Source organism: Haliaeetus albicilla, chromosome 19 (assembly GCF_947461875.1).
Source record: "Haliaeetus albicilla chromosome 19, bHalAlb1.1, whole genome shotgun sequence".
In the NCBI taxonomy this organism is placed as follows: domain Eukaryota; kingdom Metazoa; phylum Chordata; class Aves; order Accipitriformes; family Accipitridae; genus Haliaeetus; species Haliaeetus albicilla.
This window is the reverse complement of record NC_091501.1, coordinates 7,359,199-7,379,329: the sequence shown is the minus strand read 5'-3', so window position 1 is coordinate 7,379,329 and position 20,131 is coordinate 7,359,199. Positions and strand designations below refer to the sequence as shown.

Here is a 20,131-nt window from a genome sequence, read left to right as displayed (position 1 = left end):
TGCCCCTCCAGCCTTCTTGCTGCCTGGGCATCAGAAGCCAAAAAATCCTTGACTTAGTCTAAACACTACTTAGCAACAACTGAAAACAGCAGTGTGTTATCAACATTCTTCTCATACTGAATCCAAGACATAACACTATACCAGCTACTCTAAAAAAAATTAACTCTACCCCAGCTGAAACCAAGACAGGCTACTTTCAAGGAGGGAGCAGGATTCCCTCAATTGCCAGGCTTTTTGCAAGTAGAGATGAATTTGTGACCGGGCCTGAAACAAGAAGTGCAAGGGAGCTATTCAGGCTTGTGAAGCCAGTCTCCTGCTAAAACAGGTAAGCACCAGTAACCCTGGCCATTTATAACAGCCATCCCTCCTGGATTTTTGTGCTGGAAGTACTGCAAGTACTGTAAGAGCATTTCTACAACTCCCACTTGCCCTTTGGCCCCAAGGCAGCTCTGGGCAATGGTTTCTAAGAAGCAAAGTGCAAGCCTTCTCCAAGCCAAGCAGCACCGAGCACACTCCCGTAGCCGGTATGCACCATCCACCTCAGTTCCTCTTACCCACCGCCCCTACTGCACCAGGCTGCAGGTATCCAAACCGGGTAATGTACTGCTGCTCCTTTGCTGCTGCCACTTACAGACAGGATTTTGACACCCATATCTTTTACAAACTCTAGGCAGAATATCATGACAAACCTGATTACAGGCAAAACTCATTAAATGGTGTGGTGGGTTGACCTTGGCTGGCTGCCAGACCCCTACCCAGCCCAGCAAGTGGTGGGCCAGGGGTTCATATACTACCCTGCTCTATACTGTACTACTACACAGCAAAGTTGTTTGGCTTCTGCTGGTTTGCTGTCTGTCTTGCCAGGCTGGACCTGGTATCAAACCCAGAAACAACCTTCACAGCTTATCTTTCTCCTCACATGGTGTAGGAGTGAGCAAGAGCTTATGACCCTGTTCCTGCTCAGTTTCTTGTCTTAAGTAGCCAAGAGATATCCTCCTCACTCAGAGAAGAGGTTCAATATCAATTTTTGTCTGAGGTTTAGATTTAATGTAAATGACTCTCTAATCTGTTAATTTCCAAATGCAATCCAAACAGCTGTAGAGGGACTCCACTGCTTAATAAAAGCATCTTTAAGAAAGTTTCCAAGAACTCAGAAATGTCGTGAAACATGGTGCTTGCTTTTAGTATTGATCCAGAGAACACCATTACAAAGAGTTTAGTGGTTTGAATACCTGTTTGTTTACTACACACAAGAAAGTTACCACTGCAGTTTCAAAAGTGGAAAACATGGTGACTTTCTTTGTGTGTTAATGGAGAAATAACAGATGACAAAGTAACATAACCAGCCATTTTATTCTAGTTATTTTACTTACATGCACACACACTTACACATCACCTCCAAGAATTAAGTTAAAGGCTTTCAAAATACTACTAGCCATCAAAAATATTATTAAAAAATATCTCAGCTTTTTTCATTAAAAAAGCTGAGATGTTTCAATTTTCTGGCAAAATATTAACATGACATTAGCTATTCCAGTTCTTAGCTGAAATGCTGGTTATGTTCAGAGGAAGAAAGGCATACTGCCAGTATTCTCATTTACCATGAATGTGTAGATGAACATGTTTTTGTTTTGGCAGAAAAATCTTATTCTGCACAGGTATGCACAGCTTTCATACATAATGTTATCCTCCTCAGTCAATGTAGTATTTGCTGACAAGCTCATTTGCTGACATGAGATTTATCATTTATGTTCTATTATAAATCTTTCAAAGAAAGAATACAGTCAAGTTGCTTCTCCACATCTTGTTTTACTGGTTTAAACAAGAATAGGAGTATTTTCCTTTAGGTATTGTGTTCCAGTTTTACAGTGCATATAAAAGGAGTTCTGCACAGCCTTACTCCAGCTAATCATGGCTAAGCTCCTGGTTCACAGTGCTGAAGTAATAAAGAATTACCCAGTGTACATCTGTCAATCATCATGCAGATGAATTAAAAAAAAGTGCTTCTAGAATACAGGTAGAGATGAGATTTTTTTTGGTCCTATACAAAGTATATCTTAAGGCTTTTGTGGTACACTATAGCTAACAAGTACTCATTTAGGAGCATTACAGGTGTGATAAAGTATCTGTCTGTGCATCAGCAACTTTAATCTTAAGAAATACTTGACAGTTCACGTATTCTTATTATCTGCATACACCTATGCTGACTGCTCAACACTAATAACATCTTTTGCTGGGAAAAATTAAATATTCAACTTACTTAACTTAATTGTCAGATTTTTAAAGGTTTCAGCTCTGTGGCTGAAGACCACTCCCCAGGTAAGCACGTTTTTCCTGCAAGAAAATCCAAAGAGACCTTGATTACACAGGTAACCACCATATCTCCTGCAACCAAAGGGGCAGTACACCTAATGAGAGACAGTCACTCGCTGTCCTTCCCAACAGCTGTAAGAGAACCATAAAGTTGCTCCACAGAAACAGGGTATTGCTAATCAAGCAGTGCAAGCAGTGTATTTCATTCCTAAGTATGATATTCTTCAGTGACAGGGTGAGTGCCTCCTCTTCCTCCCTCCCAGCACCTGCTAGCACTCTCTCATTTGTAGGCACAGTGAAAGTCATGAAAAGCTTGTGTTCTCACAGACCTAAAATACATCATTGATTTGATAGAGCAAGTCAACTAAGTAGCACAGCACCAAGCAACCCTTGCTATGCTTCATGTCTTTTGTACTTAATTTTCTCATTGAAAACAACAAGTGAAAATAAGTCTGTGTTCCTTTTCAACAAGCAAGTTTAATTTTTGAGGCATTGTTGGTGAAGATTAAGTAGGGACAAAAAACAACACTGCAGAGATTGTACAGTCTCATTTGCAGACACTTGAATGTCTACTGTTACAGGAGACATTATTAAAAAAGCAGGTTTTATCAAATTTTGAGTTAAAAGACAAACAGGTAGAAGGAGACAGCCTCTGACCAACAAGCACATGTAAAGATCTATCCTGAAACAATTGTAACTAAATATTGTTTAAACTTGGCAGTCATAGCCAATTCTCATGTTACAAGCATCGGTGAATTCCCCACATAAATTTATAAAAGTCTCTAGTAATCCAGGGAAACATGATACCTGCTAAGGAACAGGAGACAGACACAGGATTTTAAGAATTCTAAGACATCCTTTGTGTCTTCTTACCCCTCATTTTCTGTTGCACAGAAAGGGTAGAAAATAAATGTATCATCTGAGCACTCGCCTACCCAATTACATAACTTCTAAAAATCACTTTTCCTCTCCTAAGCCAATACTAAAAAAATGTGTATACCAGCTAAACATAATTATGACAGATTTTGCTGCTATAGCATTTTTGCTAACGCCTGGTCAATGTATTCTATGAGATACTCTGGATAAATCTGCTGCTTCTCAAAGATGACAAAGATAGAAGGGTTTGAAGAGTTATTCACACAACTGTCATAGAAGTTTTGGTTGTCCTTCAAGGGAGGCCGAACATAAGAAGAATTACCAAGAGTGAACTCCCCCACCAGCACCCGTGCCAGAAACATGGTCTTGATGTATGGGTCTTCCCTGCAGTAGCAGTCAGAATAAGATGCATCCCGTGCAAAATAGCTTCCTGCAGAAGAGACACCAAGATAAGAATTGATAAGACACCAAAATTGCAGGGAAGGAAGTGATACAGTGTGAAAGCAAATTCATAAGCAAATCCATTAAGTGGTTCATGAACAGCCTTTCCAAAGCCTTCACTTGTCCTGTATGTCCTTCTTAGTGAAAATGACCACTATGTATTACCTACACTTTTATTTTTCACAGCACACATATTAAAAAGCCCCACAAGTAATGTTTTAAATGTTACCATACTCCTCAAAGAGATTCCCTCCTGACCCTAGAAGACCACCTTCCCCAATCTCACCCAACTTGCTCTCCTGACAGAGGCTACTAATACTCATTAGAACATTTCTGAGAGTTACAACATATTCAATTGGATGGGTGGGTAATCAGTCAGCCTGTATCTTGGCTATTCCACTTGGTATGTTGATCCTTTCCTGTATGCAGGATGATGTAAAGGAATATAATTTGCTAACAAGGCAAAAAGCCTGTAACCAGGATGGCATTTACATTCCTGGAAAAAAACCAAGTAATGTCACGTTGCTTTCCTGTAGGAGCTTGGAGAAAGTGGAACAGAAGTAAGCCTGGACCCTAGGAGAAACCATCCCTAGAACTAGCCTCTCCTAAGCTTGTCTTTTCTTGCAAGGACAGAGTGGGACATAAAGAACAAGGCCTTTCAGTATGCGTTACCTCCAAATGATCATTGCCAAAGTCAGATATGTTGTCCACGTCATCCCAAAGATAAGTCCTAGATTGGCCGAGTGCCCTCTTCCTAACTTTATGCCTCTGCAGTAACTACTGAGAGTTTTTTAGCAAGTCTAAGGTTAATGAAAGAGTTGAAAAACAACCTTTGCCGTAGACTGTCCCATGAACGCCACAGATCCTCCAGTCAAAGTTTTGCTGACAGATGGCATCAATGTATTTTTTACTGGTCCCATGAAATAAAAATCGCTCATCCACAGCCTTTCCACCGCTGCTCTTCTGCATTTGTTCCTTCTGCCTGCAGTAAGAAGCAGTATCTTTGCAGTTCCACGGTGGCTGTACCCAGACAGGTTCCAGCCATACTAGTACTCAGAAATTATTAAAACAATAAATTATTAAGTAATAAATTTAAAGTATTAAAGAATACATTCTGAAAATCCTTATGTTAAGGTCTAAACTTGGGGCATACAGGGTATCTTGCTGTCTAGCTGTGTACAAACATACTTTCATTACACACAAATGCCTCCAGATATTTAATAATAAAAATGCTTTGTATCATTCATTGCCTGTTGGGAGAGGGGGAGGACTCTTAGCATTTTTTATTTTTTTTTTCTAAACAGGAGTTCATGTTAAGGCTTTCCCTCAGTGAGTTGTGCATTTAATTTTGAAGGCTGTTTCAGTTTTGACCCGCTACAAACTAGTGTTTGCACCAAATGCGACTAATTACCAGCTTCAAGGCTTCAGTGGAAGGCAGCTGTCCTGGACACAGGCCTGGCAGAAGTCAGAACCGCTTACTTGGGAGCAAGGATTCCTCCCACAGAGCTCATCTGACTATTCTAAGCTCTATGTCTTGACTGAGTTTTGGTTTTGTCGGTACCTCTTTATCTACATGTTGATCCTGGCTAGGTATTTCAGTAGGGGATGGAAGCAGATCCTTAAATGCAGCTGCATTTCAGGAATGCTCATGTCTATCTTTAGCACACAGCTAACTGCAGAAAAAAACAAACTTAATGTACACATACCAGCACAGTATTTTACACATACCATTGATACAGTTCCCAGAGAGATGGGTTCTGAACTCTATGAATCCTTTTAATAACTGTTTTGGGCATCGTGCGTTGAAAGTCCACTTTGACTTTCTTGTATTCTTCAGAAGAACTGTCAAGCTCAATCAGCTGTAAGGAAAAGATTAAAAAGCTACTCTCATCTTTTACTAAATCATAACAAAGCCACCCTACCTAGTGCACTACTAAGACCTTTAAAGTCTTTTCTGTGAAACAGAGGTACAGGCAGCAAAAATACTCTTGGAAAAAATGCAGATTAGAGAACCCTGCTCTGTAAAAGTGAGCTCTTACCTAGGGAACATTAACTCCTGGGGTTTAAGACACCCAGGCTGCTCTCTCACAGGACATTAAAGGAGCTTCATGCTTTTGTGTAGCCACCCTGCCCCTTTTAATATTTGGACCAAAATATATTTGCATGTATATATCAAACAGTACCTAAATACATAGAAGAAAAGAGCACATAAATAAAAGAAGGACAGAGAATTTATGTTGCAGCAAATCAAAGAGTACCTCTACACTCATGCTTTTTAAATCTTTATAGTTTATAATCCCTACAGCCAGTGAACACAAATTGCATTGCCTGTTATGTTTTTACATAAATTGAAAAGGCTTTATTCAATCAACCATTTTAGGGAAGAGTAGGGACACACCACCAAAAGTCAGTCCTGAAAGCAAGCAAAGTTTTGTACTTGCATGTTTTCCCTAGGAACATCAAGAATGTCAACATTACCCTTCCCTATTTTTTACTGATAATTTCTTGAGGATTTGCATTTTGCAAGTTAGTAATTTTCAAGCTTCATATAAGATGATCTTTTCCATAGGTATCGTTACTAGAGTTGACAGAGGTGGTGGTGGAGGCAGGCAGGAAGTCAGCAAGGTAAACCATGCAGATAACAACGGGGTGTGTTACAAAAGTAAACAACTTCACTCCACTGGAGTTACGGTACATTTTAATAAATGATCCCAGCCTGAACTCTGCTCATTTCAGCAATGCTCCATAGACATGCAACAGTGTATTTAAACACAGCTCAGGGAATGGCTACCCTGAAGTTCACAGGCATGATTTCTCTCTGATGCTTCAGCACATGTTGGACTTCAGAGCTATGCATCTTGGGCACCAGTAACAGTGTTGCTTCAGGCAAATTTGCCAAGCTAAGGGATAAGCAGTAGCAGTGAAATCCAATGTTGCCAAGGTTACAATGCCACCATTTGTTAAGTTTAAATCTGGGACTAGTTTCACCTCTAGGTCTGCCCAGTGTAGTATCAGGCTCAAATTTACCAACACCTCTGCATTACATTACATCAGAAACAGTCATCTACAAGTGCACAAGAAACACTGAACTTGTAACAAACCTGTATGTGACAAAACTGACGGACAGAAAAAAAAAGCTCCAAACCTTGAATCCCAGTTCAGGCAGGGCAGATTTGTCCCAGTGAGCCGGAATGCCCTTAAACTCTTCTGTATGTTTAAAGCCCCTGTACATTACAAGACATTACAAATAGGTAATCAAAACAAAACAGATCCCTACATTTTATATACACATGATACTAAACATTTTTGCCAAGTTTAGGGATAATATAGGCAATTGAACATATTCAGAAATATTTCAAAATCGTCTTTTCAGTTCAGTACATGACAATATTTGTTCCAAATCATCATGTCAAGACTTATGGCAGGAAGCAAGATGCCAAATGAGGAAACAAATTAGATGATACACACTGAACTAAACATGAAGCCAGTTCTCTTAGTTGCAAAGGGTTGAATGTATACATAAAAGCTCTGCCTCACTGGGGTAGATAAATAAAAACACATCCAGTATTATATCAATGTGACAGAAACAGGATAGATACAGCCCTCTACTTCCACCCCAATTTCAGTTGGTGTGTTTAGCTGCTCTTTTCTGTGTTAAGCAAGCACTGTGTGCTACAGGGGAATGCATAAAAAACATTGGCTGTTACATGCAATTATATAAAACTTCTCCCCTTGCAGACTCCCACCTTTTGCTCCACTTGTAACAACTACTATTTTCCTTTCAGATTGTCTGGTTGTTCTCAAAAGAATTGTCTGTAAACTTGTACTTAGCTTTGAAAATTACTGATCTTAGATGTCAGAAAGGGCTAATATGCATAAATGTTACTGCTTCCGTCTGCATCAGCTGCTCTAGTAAGATAGCTCCCTACAACGTTGCTACATGATGAATTATTTTCTATGCTTCCACACTTTCTGTAGCCAAGCCCAAACTTCCTTCACCCCCAGGGCTCCCAAGTCGCTTGAAAACTGGTGGCAGGCTGCAATACTGCCCTGGCTAGACATCGTTGTAGGAAAGGTATGTCCCTTCCCCTCTCAATTTCTTTTACAATTGCCTTAACAGCTACTCCTTCACCTTATTTACACCCTTGGAAGACACTGCATTCAAAATGCACTAAATCCATCACCGCAGAATGAGCAGTTGCAGTTTACCTTGCTCTTGTCTTTTCTACCTCTGTCTGAGAGATAAATTTAGGTCTTCTGCAAATCTCTCTCTCTGTTGTGTAGCGAAGGTTTTTCTGAATCATGGCTGGGAAAATAAAAATAATACCCTGAACAATCAGATGTTTTCAGAAAGCCTTCACGCTGCAGCAAAACTTGCCACTAAGTTGTTTTGTCAAAAATGTTGACAAAAGGGCACTGAGCTGTTTTTCTTGTGACACAAAGGGAGGTCAGAGCAGGATGTGAAACCCACTGTCTGTCTGTATAAACCACCAAGAAGGATTTCAGTTTCAGTTTTGCTCTTAACTTTAGAAGGAATGATAGACAACGGTAGCTATTTTCCTGTCATTGTTCCATTAGCCACACTTAACTGAAAAGGATCATTGTAAAGTAAGTATCTACTTTTGCTCCATGGATTGCATCCCCTCCTTCTCAATTTGCAAGCAAGATACTGTTTTCCTACATGTAGTTGTAGATTTCAAACCCCATAAACGCAACCTAACAGCTATCACAGGCCATTAATTTTTATTGACCACCAACAGAAACAAGTCACAGCAACCTGAATTTTAGAGGCATTATTTCTGGATCTTGGAACCTCTGTAGTTACTGCCACATCATACTAGCAACTAAGAGTCAGTAGCAGCGAGGAGAATGAGGCCTCATCTTCAGAGAGAGACGCAGGAAGAAAACAAACCGACCAACCCCTTGGCACCACCAAGCCTAGAAACTAAGTTTTAGAAGACATCTACATTGTGTATGTTTGCCTAAGTTACTAAAAAAGCCCAAACCTTAGAAAAGGGATTGATTTACTATGCAATTTTCCCTTCTAAGCCAGACAAGTTTCCCCAGCCTATAGAGAAGATTACAGCATTGCTTTCAACTGAATCACAAACAACATATCACATGCCATTTCTGCCTGTTTGGGTTTTTTTCCATGCAGAATGAGATAGTAGTGGAGAGTTAGATCAAAGGCAACTACACCAAAATGACAGTCTAGGCAGGCTGATTCCCACCACCACTGTATCCCATGGTTTTTGAAAAGGATACCTGGAAAGGCAACAGCTCAGAGAGGTCAGAGAGGACAGTGCCATCACAAGTGGCTTAAATTTCCTGAACTCTTGGGAAATACATCTGCCTACTTTGACAAAGTCAAGGTATTTCTTCAGCCTTTCCAGACAGGCAGAGCTATGAAAAGAAAATAGCTACATAAATCTTCCAATGCTAAGGAGGATTGTCTGGACCCTATACCTTGCCCAAGTATTTGTTTTTCTGCAAGCCAGTGATTAAAGCAGACCAGAAGCAGGCTTACCAAGTCTTCCAAAAGTTTCTCACCATCTGTGTTGGTGCTAGCATCAATGGCAATGTCACATTTGGGCTTGCTGGCAGACATTTTGAAACCTAGCACAAGAACTTCTCAGAAATAAAAGGGTTGGAGGAACAGGAATGCCACTTTGCTTATGTGAACAGCTCTTATCCTGAGAACTTTGACAGAGGCTCTGTCTCTGTAAGCATTGCCGATCAAAGTTCAAATTTCTCTCTCCTATCTCCTGTAGTAATGTAGTTTAAAACCACAAAAGACGTGGGAGGAAGGGAGGGAGAAAACAAAAAAACCAAAGCAAATGGAACCTACCTCCAAAATTGAGTTCATATTCATGTCTTCCAGCTTTGAAGTTCAGCTTTGGGGAACTTTTGGCTATATAAGCTTTCTCCAGGTCATCACTGGAGACAGTGGCAGCTTGATGATCACCATCCTGTCAGGCCAAAACCAGAGGAAAAGAAAAAGATTCTCCTGGTCTGTTATATACAAGCAAGTTTAAAACCCAGCAACTGTCATATGGCATGGTATGGTGGTTGCAGTATGTATCAGCTTTTGGGCATGATAGCAGCTATCATGGCAAAAGCCATGTATTAAGCACTTGAAACTGCCCCTAAAACAAACCAAGTGGTGTTATGAAGCCTAAACTTACACTGCAAAGTGCATGCTGTAATCGCTACTACTGAGATTGCACACTCACCAACCAGACCTTAGCAAAGACGCACAACATACTACTGGAACCTCAGAAAAGGAAGTTTAGTCAGGAGCAATGAAAAGAATGTATTCATGTGATCCTATCTGACAAGACTCACTGAAGAATTCTCTGTCAATAATATTTGTGACTCACCAGTGAGCACTCCTGTACCTGAACCAATCAAATTCACAGGCAAAAGATCCCATTAGGCCTCTAAAGTCCCTCTGTACAGTGTAAGGGAGGGAGGGGGTGACAAAAGAGGGGGAGGTTATAAACACTGTGCACTTTTCAGTAGTTCTGCACTTTTAACACAGAGTTGAGAGTCTCCCCATTTCTCCATACTTACTTTTTTTCCATACTCCTGCCACAGGCCATATTCATCTTTCCAGTACCAGATCCATTCTGTTGTAAGAACGAAGTGAGGGGGTTTGGTCACAGAGGAGGCTGTAGAAAGACGTCTAACCTTTGCAAACCCACAGCGCATATTCAGAAAACAGATACATGACAAGACAGAGCCACTTTCAGTAACACCATTATTAAATCTATTAAAAAAAAGGAGAAAAAAAAATCAGAACTGTTTGTGAAGCTTTACATATAGGTTCAGAAGTCCACCACAAATTTGCAAATTAAGTCAACATCACTCAAAAGCAGAACACGAACCTGCAGTTTCCACAACAATCCTAGCTCTGTCTTGTGGCTGTACATACTTTGCATTACAGTATTACGTCTCACATTGGTTCCATGGGCGGTAACCATTATCAACTTGTAAATTAGTGAGTTACATAAGGTGAACAGAAACAGTGGAAAATGTACACTGCCGCCTTCTTGCCAACCAACTGTATTCTAAACAGAACACTGTCATAACTTAGGCACCGCTTCAAAGAGCCTCTAACATAACATAAGAGGGCTAGGTAAATTCTCCAGCATGGGACACAGCACACTGCTATGAGCCCCTTCCAATACCCTCTTCATGCTACATAACCAGTTCCAAACTCTTAAAGGTACTTCCATTTTCTTAACGTTCTCTGCACCCAAGAATATCTATATCTCCAGGTACACAAGGTATTCTACCAGTTCCACAATACGGACTGGGGGATAAGGGGGCAGGAGGGGCAAATCTCATGCTACCTTTCCATCCTCCAGCTCAAAAGGTGAAAGATAAGGTTACTTCTAATCGTGGGGTCAAGCTGTGTATTGGCAAGCTCTAACCAAAGACAGATTCCCACAAGTATTTTTATTAGGTATTCAAAAAGTGAGTAGACGGGGTACTTCAGGACATGGTTTAGTGGGCATGGTTGATGGTTGGACTCGATGATCTTGAAGGTCTTTTCCAACCTAAATGACACTATGATTCTAAGTACTTGGGATAAAATCACCATTCTCTGCAGTTTTCCAGCCATTCTTAGTGAGGATTAAGACCTCCTATAGTAGCAGCAGTAGGAAGTATTTATACATTTTTTCACAGCAAAGAATACTAGAGTCTATGGGTCAGTCACATAAAATAACTGTGGTGGATTGACCCTGGCTAGCAACTAAGCACCCACACAGCTGCTCGCTCACTCCTCCTCCCCTGCACAACAGAGGGTAGAAAATAGGAAGGGCAAACGCAGGAAAAGTTCTGGGTCAATATAAAGGCAGTTCAATAAACGAAGAAGGGGGTGGGTGTAAACAAACAAACAAACAAACAAAGCAAAATCACTCACCATCTCCCCAGGCAGTCTAATGCCCAGCCAGCCTCCAAACAGTAGCCACCTTGGTAACCAAAACCCCAACCCTCTTCTTCTTCTGCCCCAGGTTTTATTCCTGAACATGATGTTACATGGTATGAGAGATCCCTTTGGTCAGTTCAGGTCAGCTGTCCCAGCTGATCCTCTCCCAAGCCCTTGCCCACCCCACAGCCTACCCACTGCAGAGGAGAATGGCTGAGTCGGAAAAAGAGAAAGCCTTGACTCCGGGCAAGCACTGCTCAGCAACACCTAAAACATTGGTGCATTATCAGCACTGTTTTAGTCAAAAATCCAGAACACAGCACTATACAGGCTGCTATGAAGAAAGTTAACTATCCCAGCCAAACCCCGTACGGTAACCCAGAGAGTCCTATACGGACTCCAGGCATAAGTAAGTCACAATGGATCTGATCTCCGGCACCAGTAGATCAGCAAATAGAGGTCAGTAGAAGAATACCAAATGAAGCTACTTATGCCATGACTGCAATAGAATTGTAGCAGTTTATAGCCACTAAAGGCCTGGTCCAATATAGCAAACTCCAAACATTATTAAGTTCTGTAAGAGTTTATACCTGGCATTACTGGGGTCACAATATGCTTTTTCTATTTCTTCCATATTCTTCAAGTCCTTCCAGGTATTACCATCAGAGATCTGCCATCTATACGGCAAGTGAAAATGAGTTCTGATACACTTGTCTATAAAAGTTTAAAAAAAAAAAAAAAGTAGTAAGAGATGCATTGTTTTTTACAGGCTATGAGAAAAACTCCAACATTTCAGGGCTGTACATCTAGCTAATGAAAGTATCAAATGCATAGCTAGGGAAAGTGTTCACCTATGGAATCATTACAAGCAGTAGTTTAGAATTTTTCAGCGTGAGCAAGCAAAACTTAATTTTTGAGCTTAGGCAGAAGTTCAGTTTCTGTACCTACTAGATTCTCTTTGTGCATCAAAATTGCTAGCAGGAGCTCAATGGTGGAAGACCATTCTGTCTTCTCGGTTTGAGAGACATAAATTTACAATGAATCAAGATCACAAGCTCATACGAGACTATTATTTCATATATAGAATAACAGTGTAGACTCTAACATTTATGCTTAACCACTTAGTCCTAAAATGGTATCACTGAGGGGAAAAACAAACCCAAACCCCAAACCCACAATAATGCTTAGTTTTAGGATAGGAGGTAGTTCATTTAGAGACTTCAAGAAGTCTCTAAGAGTTCAGGCCTCACCAGGAACAAGACTAGCAGTAGCAGTGGCCCAGGTATCACAAGTGTCACTCAGAAATCATTCAGAGTCAGTATGCAGTCACTCCACAATAGGAGTGAAGATCACATCACCAGTACGCATATGCGTAAACTTGAGGCTAGCTTTCATAGTAGAACAACAGGCAACTTCACTACAGGGAAAGTCAAGGAGACTGCACTACACTGTTCATACGAGAAAGCGTGCAGTACATCAGGGAGATACTACAGGTCCAAGAATATCAAGAAGGAAAAGAACGACAAAAGGACAAGAAGAAAGCTGGCACAGCAGCTTTTTTCCTGGACAAGTTGAAACATTTTGAAACGGAGACAGCTTGGACAGAACAGAAGAGTGCTAAAAGAAACAAGGAATAACGTAGAATTCACAGTATCTTTTGTAGCTATTTGAAATGGTACTCCTATCATTCAGCAATCCCTTAAGTGAACATAGGCGGAGTAGCCAATCTCCAACACAGGCAAATATTATACATTTCAGAGCAAAACAAAATAGCTCCTTTGTTTGGTATACCAGGTAGGTCAAACACTTTCCTACCAGCACTCAAGATTACAATGAGATTTAACTAAAGGTAAGCATAAGCTCTGAAGTTTCCCCTTTCAGTGAAAGATGTCTCTCGCTTTATAAGAAAAGGAAAATAGACTGGACTGGCTACAGTCACAACCTACCTTTAAAGCCACAACTTCTGTACAGATGATATAAACAGATCTGTTCCAATTCATCATCATTTGCAGTTGAGGGCTCTCGGCTAGAGCTGTGTTTTCTCTCTAGAGGGGAGAATTATAAGCTGTATTAATACACTTTGTTTCAATAAGCCCTCTTAAAAGTGCACCTATGGGTAGCGAAGATGCCTAAAAACTGTGTTTCTAACTACATAACTGCATTCAGCTCCAGAAAGACAGTGAAGTCTTTTATAACCTTGTATACTCAAAAGTCCTATCCCTTTATCCATCCTTTCTAAACTTGACTTTCCTGTCTGTAACTGCTAAATTCCTCACATAGTTTTTAGCTATCACTGCAAAATAAGAATAGAATCCAATGCCTTTACATTTCTAGATGGACTTGAGTTAACCGTGCATTCCACAGAGCTGTCCACATTGGCAGCTACAAAATCCAAATTCTAAAAATTTGTTATTTCTGCAAACTAAAGCACACCTGGAAACAAAGAAGGAACTGCAGGGAGAATAGCAGAAATGAACACACACTTTTGGATTTCCCATTCTGTTATCCTTTTCTTTCCTGCTAAATTATACTTAACTTCCAATTCTAAGGAACTTCAAAAGAAAAGAACAAACAAAATACTACATCTCTGAGAAGTAACTAGGATAGCGCTGTCTGTGAATTCTTGTGCTAGACAATCACTACATTAAAAAAAATGGATAAAGTAGTTTATGATCACACAAGTAAACACCACCCCTATTCTCTACCCTTGTTTATGTTTTTTTTTAGCAAGAAAAAAAAAATTATAGATCTCCCCATTTCCAGTTTCTGTTATGCTTTTCTAACCCCAAATTTAAGATTTTTGTAAACTCCAAGCACTTTATTTCTCAGGAACCCATAATGCCTTGAAATCCACTTCACTTGACAAGACACAAATCTCTGTCAATGAGATAGGTGCAAGGTCCCTCCTAAAAGACACATCAAGATGTAAATTCAGTTTTCTTTTACTTAATGATATCTGTGAGAATGTTACATTCACTATAGTGACTCTTCTTCTGATGTTTTCAAAAGATGGTGTTATTTACCTTTGCATGGTGAAGACTCGGCATCTTCTGTGTCATACGTGTTCCTGTTGCCATTTTTTATGTCATACATATTCCTATAAATGGAGGGTAGTTTCTCAATAATGTTTGAGCTCATTCCCTGTCTCTCCAGTTTCTCATAACATTCTGACTTTAAGAAGTCATGGGATCGCTTGCAGCTGCTGCCAAATCTGCACTGTCCCCGCAAAAAGTACTGGCAAACATGCAATTTGGTGCAGATCTTTTTATAGGTACAAGATCCATAAGGTCCATCACCTTTGTTATAATGCAAGCAGACCTTGGGCAGAGGAAAAAAAAAAAGAATTTAAAGATTAAAGTATGATGTGCTCATATAGACTGTTTGAATTAATGGGTTTTAAATTTTTACAGCTACGTGTTTGCATTTAAAAGACTTATACAAGTTTCTTCTTTCTTCTTGTTTTCCAAATGATTACTTGATAGTTTTTCCTTTTCCCTACTAATTTCTAGAAAGACCTTTCAAGAGACAACCACCATCTTACAGACATTCTCAAGCAGGTGAGATTTTGTTCTAAGTCACATAAATGTAGGATAGTGGATTTTATTGGGTTACTACCCAAACTCTTTTGTTTTCTAGTTTTGGAATAGTGAACTTTTTTGACCTAAACTTGATGGTACGAGGTACAGGATCTGGCTGGGATGGAGTTAACTTTCTTCATAGCAGACTATACCATGCCCTGTTTGGATTTGTGACGAAAACAGTGTCAATAACACACCACTGTTTCAGCTACTAATGAGCCGTGCTTGCACAGTGGAAAGGCTTTCTCTTTTTTTCCACTGTACCCCCTCCCCCTCCCCGGGTAGGCTGGGGGTGGGCAAGAAGCTGAGAGAGAACACAGCTGGGACAGCTAGCCCAAACTGGCCAAAGGGATATTCCATACCATATAATGTCATGCTCTAAAATAATAAAAAAAAAGGCAAGGTTGGGAGGGGGGTCCTTTTTATAAGGTGGCCCTCGCTCAGAGACTTGCTAGGAATCAGTCTGCTTGTGGTGACTAACTTCCTTTGCAACTCTTATTTCCTTCCCAGTTTCCTCCACTTGCTAAACTGTCTTTATCTCCACCCACAAGTTTTGTCACACTTGTTCTTCTTGTTTTCTCTCACCTGTCCTGCTGGGAGCAGGGGAAAGGGGAGTGAGTGAGGGGCTGTGCGAGTGCTTAGCTGCCAGCTAGAGTCAACCCACTACAAAGAACAGAGGATGCAGATTTAAAATTTTAGGTTTGCATTATGCTAACTAAACTGACACCTAACATCTCCAGCTAGCATCAAGCCTCTTCCACTTTGTGATGCTCACTGAAAAACAAAGCTAAGAAACTGTCATAGTACTACTCACCTCGGGTAAGAGGGAAGGGTCATTTTGAAGCAGAAGCTGGCGAAGTTCATCGCCGTTTAAATTCTCAAGTCCATACCATTTTAGAACACAGAGATTGTGGTCCGAGTGGAAGTTGTGAACAAACTTGCATTCCTTCCTACAAGTTAAGAAACCCAAATGCAAAATGAGTGAAACAGACTTGCACTATTTTGCTACCCATCAGTATTACACTATACAGGTTAAAAAGCACACCAAATTAGCCAGTTGCAGAAAAATCTGTAGCACTCCTTTATAAAGTAATTATGTGATTTACTAAGCAGATTACATAATTACTCTGACGATAATTGCCATGCTATTTCTGATTTACAGTCATTACAGCATTAGTGTAGTCTGACAATATTGGCATTTTTGACCTGCGGCTCACAACCACGGCTAAGAAAACACCAAAACGCCGGAGCGACACTCCCTTCCACTCAAGTCAATAGACACGTTCCCCAACCTCATGCAGCCCAAAGCGCTGAGATTTGCTGTGTGCGGAGGCGGGGGGGGGGGAGCTGATCTTTCCCCCTCGGCCGGGCCCTGCTGGAAGCCCCAGAAGCAGGGCGGTGAGCTGGGGAGGAAGTGTTGCAACCCAAAGTCTGTGAAACAACCGCCGGTGCCTCTCTCCTTTGGGGGAAAAAAAAATAAAAGGGGGGGGGGGATTCCGACACGGAAAGGGCAGCAGGGCCTTTACTGAAGGCTCCTTGCACTGAAGGGGGCACAGCGAGCCCAGGGCCGAGCCGCCCCCCCGGGACAAGCCGGCTCCAGGCCCGAGCTCTCAGCCCGCAGCGAGAGAGGGGGAAGCGGTCGCAGCCCCCCCCCTCCCCGCCCCCACGGCTCGTTCAAGGAACAGACTTTTCCCTCCGAAACACTTATCTTTCTCACAAACGCGCTACTCAACGGCAACCGAGCAGCCACCGCAGGCCGCGAGCAGCGAGCGGCCCGCCCCGCTGCAGGGCGCGGGCGGCTTCGCGGCTCCCCAAAGCCGGGCGAGGCCCCCGTCCCCGCGGGGAGGAGAAGCCGCCGAGGCCCGGAGGGGGAAAGGGGGCTCCGCGGACATCAACCGCGCCCGGGGGGGGCAAGGAGCAAGCATACCCACCCCGGGCAAACGGCCCGCCTGCCCGCCCCCGGCCCGGGCAGCGCCACGAGGGTCCCCGCCGGCTAAGCCCAGGCCGGGGAGGCGGCGATGGAGGTGCCCCGGGCCGCCCCCCTACGCCCCTCACCTCGCCTGCTGGTTGCGGCAGAGCCCCTTCAGGTGGTACTTGCAGAGGTGCAGCCGCCCGCACTGCCCCTCGCAGCCCGCGCCGTGCTCCTGGCACAGCCGCACCGGGCTGGTGGCCACCACCACCACCGCCTCTGCCGCCGCCCCCGCCTCGCCGGGCCGCCGCACCAGCGTGAACCGCTGCGCGTCCCTCAGCGCCAGCGCCAGCTGCTCCTTGCTGGGCCGGCCCGGCAGCCGCCGCTGGAGCTCGCCCTGCTCCAGGCAGCCGCCGCTGGCGCACAGCACCCTCAGCACTTGGGCGGCGAACGCCATGGTCGCTGTGAGGTTGCCTTCCCCGGCCGGAGCCGCGCTCGGCGGGTCGGTCCCGGCCAGCCCCGCCCCGGGACGCTCCATCCGTCGGGGCGAGGAAAGGAAACTGAAACCCGGGCCGCGGGGATGGCCGCCCCGGGGAGGGACCAGGGGCGGAGCGGAGCGGAGCGGAGCGGGCTGCGCTGCCCTCCCGGGCCGTCCCGGTGCCGCCGCTTGTTCCTGGCCCGGGCGGGAGCAGCCCTGAGGGGAGAGCTCTGAGGGGAGCTGCCCTGAGGGGAGAGCCCTGAGGGGACAGCCCTGAGGGGAGCTGCCCTGAGGGGAGAGCTCTGAGGGGAGAGCCCTGAGGGGAGAGCTCTGAGGGGAGCTGCCCTGAGGGGAGAGCCCTGAGGGGAGCTGCCCTGAGGGGAGAGCTCTGAGGGGAGAGCCCTGAGGGAGGCCCTGGGCCCAGCCCCAGGCGCTTGAGGTGGCCTCACTGCCCGCCAGGCCAGAGTCTCCCTTCGGCTGCTGAGATACTCCCAGGAAACCCAGAGTCACCCAGAAGGCTTTGCTTATCTCTTCAAGTGGGTTTGGGGTGTGGTTTGTTTTGTTTTTCTTTAAGCTGACCGCAGGGAGTGAGACACAGGCGGTGGTACAGCGTGAAGGCACTTCCGTCTCCTTCCTCCTGATGATTCTGGGGATGTATGGGCCATTTTTAAGCCAATTCGACCAAAAAGGGGTGGAGGCTGCAAGGTCACACAACTCCTATAGGAATAAGTGGTCCAGGGGAGAAGAGAGACCACAGCCAAGTCTCCTTCACCATCTTCAGTTCCAGGAAGAAGGCTGGTGTGTGAATTCAGCTGTTGTTAGGCACCAGAAAAACTCCTCAGTTAAGGTTTCAAACCTGTGTTGGTTTTCTGATGATACATCATGAAGGCCACTCTCACACTCCTTTCTTTTCAATGTCTAAATTAAAAGCTCAGTCATGAGCACGCATCTCTGGACATGCGACGGCCCTGGTTGCAATGCTCACAGTACCACCTGCTACATGGTGTGGCTGCATCCTCTGGCACCGCAGCCATGGCACCAGACTGTGGCCAAGCAATGTGCTCACCCGCTGGGAGCTCACAGATTCCTTAGAAGGGGGACCAGCTTCCCATGTTTTTTAAGTAAGTGCCTTCCTCTGGGTCATTTCAGCACTCCTGGTCCTGGATCACATTAACTCAGAGGCATGTCCCGATCCAATGTCGGGGAAGGTTTCGATATGATCCCAAGAGCGCAATTAAGGCACAAACGAGGTCAAATGCCTTATACCCAGAAGAGATTTTATTATCAAAAGTATCAAAAGTGGAAAATAATGGCGATAGGATAGAATGGAAGAAAAGGTAAAAATTAAGCAAGCAGTCGGGATAGGATTGCTAGGATAGTCACCACCACGGATCCAGCAGCGTCCCGTTGGTCCTCGATCTTCAATTCTTCGGTGGTGGTAAAAGCCCCACGGCTTGTCTCTACGGGTTTTTATAGGGCATATTTCGATGATGTCATGCACTGCAGGTTTCGTCTATCACACGACCTTCACGTGATCTTCACATGATTGACACTAGAAACCAGTATCTTATCAGCTCCAGCCCTGTTTCCTCCCCTGGATGCCTGAATGGCCTGGTAATCGGCCTTATGGAGAGAAGAGTGTCCTGCTTAAACAGCCATCTCAGAGACAAAGGTCTTGAGATAAACAGTTCACAGTTCCTTGAGATGACAGCCCAGTCCCTCACACCTAACAGTTTTTGAGACAAACCCCTCCAGATAACAATTCTGTCTCTTACAAGGCATGCTTTACATGATGATAAAACAATGATGCAAAAAGTCAAACTGGCAGCAGTACGCATGGGGACTGTTAAAGTGGATGGTGATTCTCACTGAACAAGAATCCTGGCTGCTTCCTTCTTTTGCCAGTCTGGTTCTGTTGTGCCTTTCCTCTTGTCTTGTCTTATTTCCTGCTTGCCCTGTGAGATCAGGAAGGGAGTGACAAAATGAGAAGCTAGACAAGTACATTAAACAGAACAGCTATACTAGGTCACTTAGACATTCATATAGATCTGTAGCCTGCCTCCGACAGGCCCTCAATAGATGGCTAGGAGGCAACATGAGAGGCTACAGCATTAGTGTCCATCCCTCCCTTCCAGTGTCCACTGATTAGCTTTCCTGAAAAACAGGAAAAGTGCTATTCACTTTCTTGGTTCAATTTCTGATTTTATATCCACTGATCATATCCCTCTTTGTTGTCTCTTTTCCAAACTGAAAAGTTTTGGTCTATTTTAGTCTTTCATTCTATGGAAGGAATTCCACAGCTTGGGCTGTCTTTGTCCTCTTTTGTGCCTTAAGACAGTCTTTCCTTAAGGGGCAGACTTGCAGATGGTCTGCAAGATGTGAGTGTATCAAATGTGCACAACGGCTATTCAGTGTCTTTTGTCTTCTGTTGCTTTCCTAATAATCCCTACAGTTTGATTTTGTTGATTACTTTTGAGGTTGGACTGTCACGGTTCATTTAGATATCTCAAATTTACAGGACAGTGTACTCTGTAAATTGAACTTTATTTTATGAACTCGTTATGAAAGACGACAAACAAGCATGTCAAACAAGGGCTCAA

General features: G+C 43.4%; 1 protein-coding gene across 1 annotated transcript; it reads right to left on the bottom strand.

Moving 5' to 3' along the window:
* Positions 1-1,334: 1,334 nt before the first annotated feature.
* LOC104313134 (protein mono-ADP-ribosyltransferase PARP12) lies at positions 1,335-17,627 on the bottom strand. The gene is made up of 12 exons (XM_069807484.1): positions 17,200-17,627; positions 15,959-16,094; positions 14,590-14,884; positions 13,513-13,611; positions 12,157-12,280; positions 10,204-10,399; positions 9,479-9,599; positions 7,840-7,936; positions 6,776-6,854; positions 5,359-5,489; positions 4,461-4,612; positions 1,335-3,619 (listed from the first exon to the last, which is right to left on the bottom strand). The coding sequence occupies exons 1-12, from the start codon at positions 17,589-17,591 to the stop codon at positions 3,345-3,347; spliced, it is 2,097 nt and encodes a 698-aa protein (XP_069663585.1). The 5' UTR covers positions 17,592-17,627; the 3' UTR covers positions 1,335-3,344.
* Between the last annotated feature and the right edge of the window lie 2,504 nt (positions 17,628-20,131).

Bases quoted from the DNA above. Each gene is read 5' to 3' on its own strand.
- LOC104313134 (XM_069807484.1), bottom strand. From the start codon at position 17,591: ATGGAGCGTCCCGGGGCGGGGCTGGCCGGGACCGACCCGCCGAGCGCG. The intron at 12,281-13,512 runs GTAGGTTGTGAC...AAACTTTTATAG, and splicing joins CAGAAGTTGTGGCTTTAAAG to ACAAGTGTATCAGAACTCAT. The intron at 6,855-7,839 runs GTAAACTGCAAC...TGTAATGTACAG, and splicing joins GTAGAAAAGACAAGAGCAAG to GGGCTTTAAACATACAGAAG.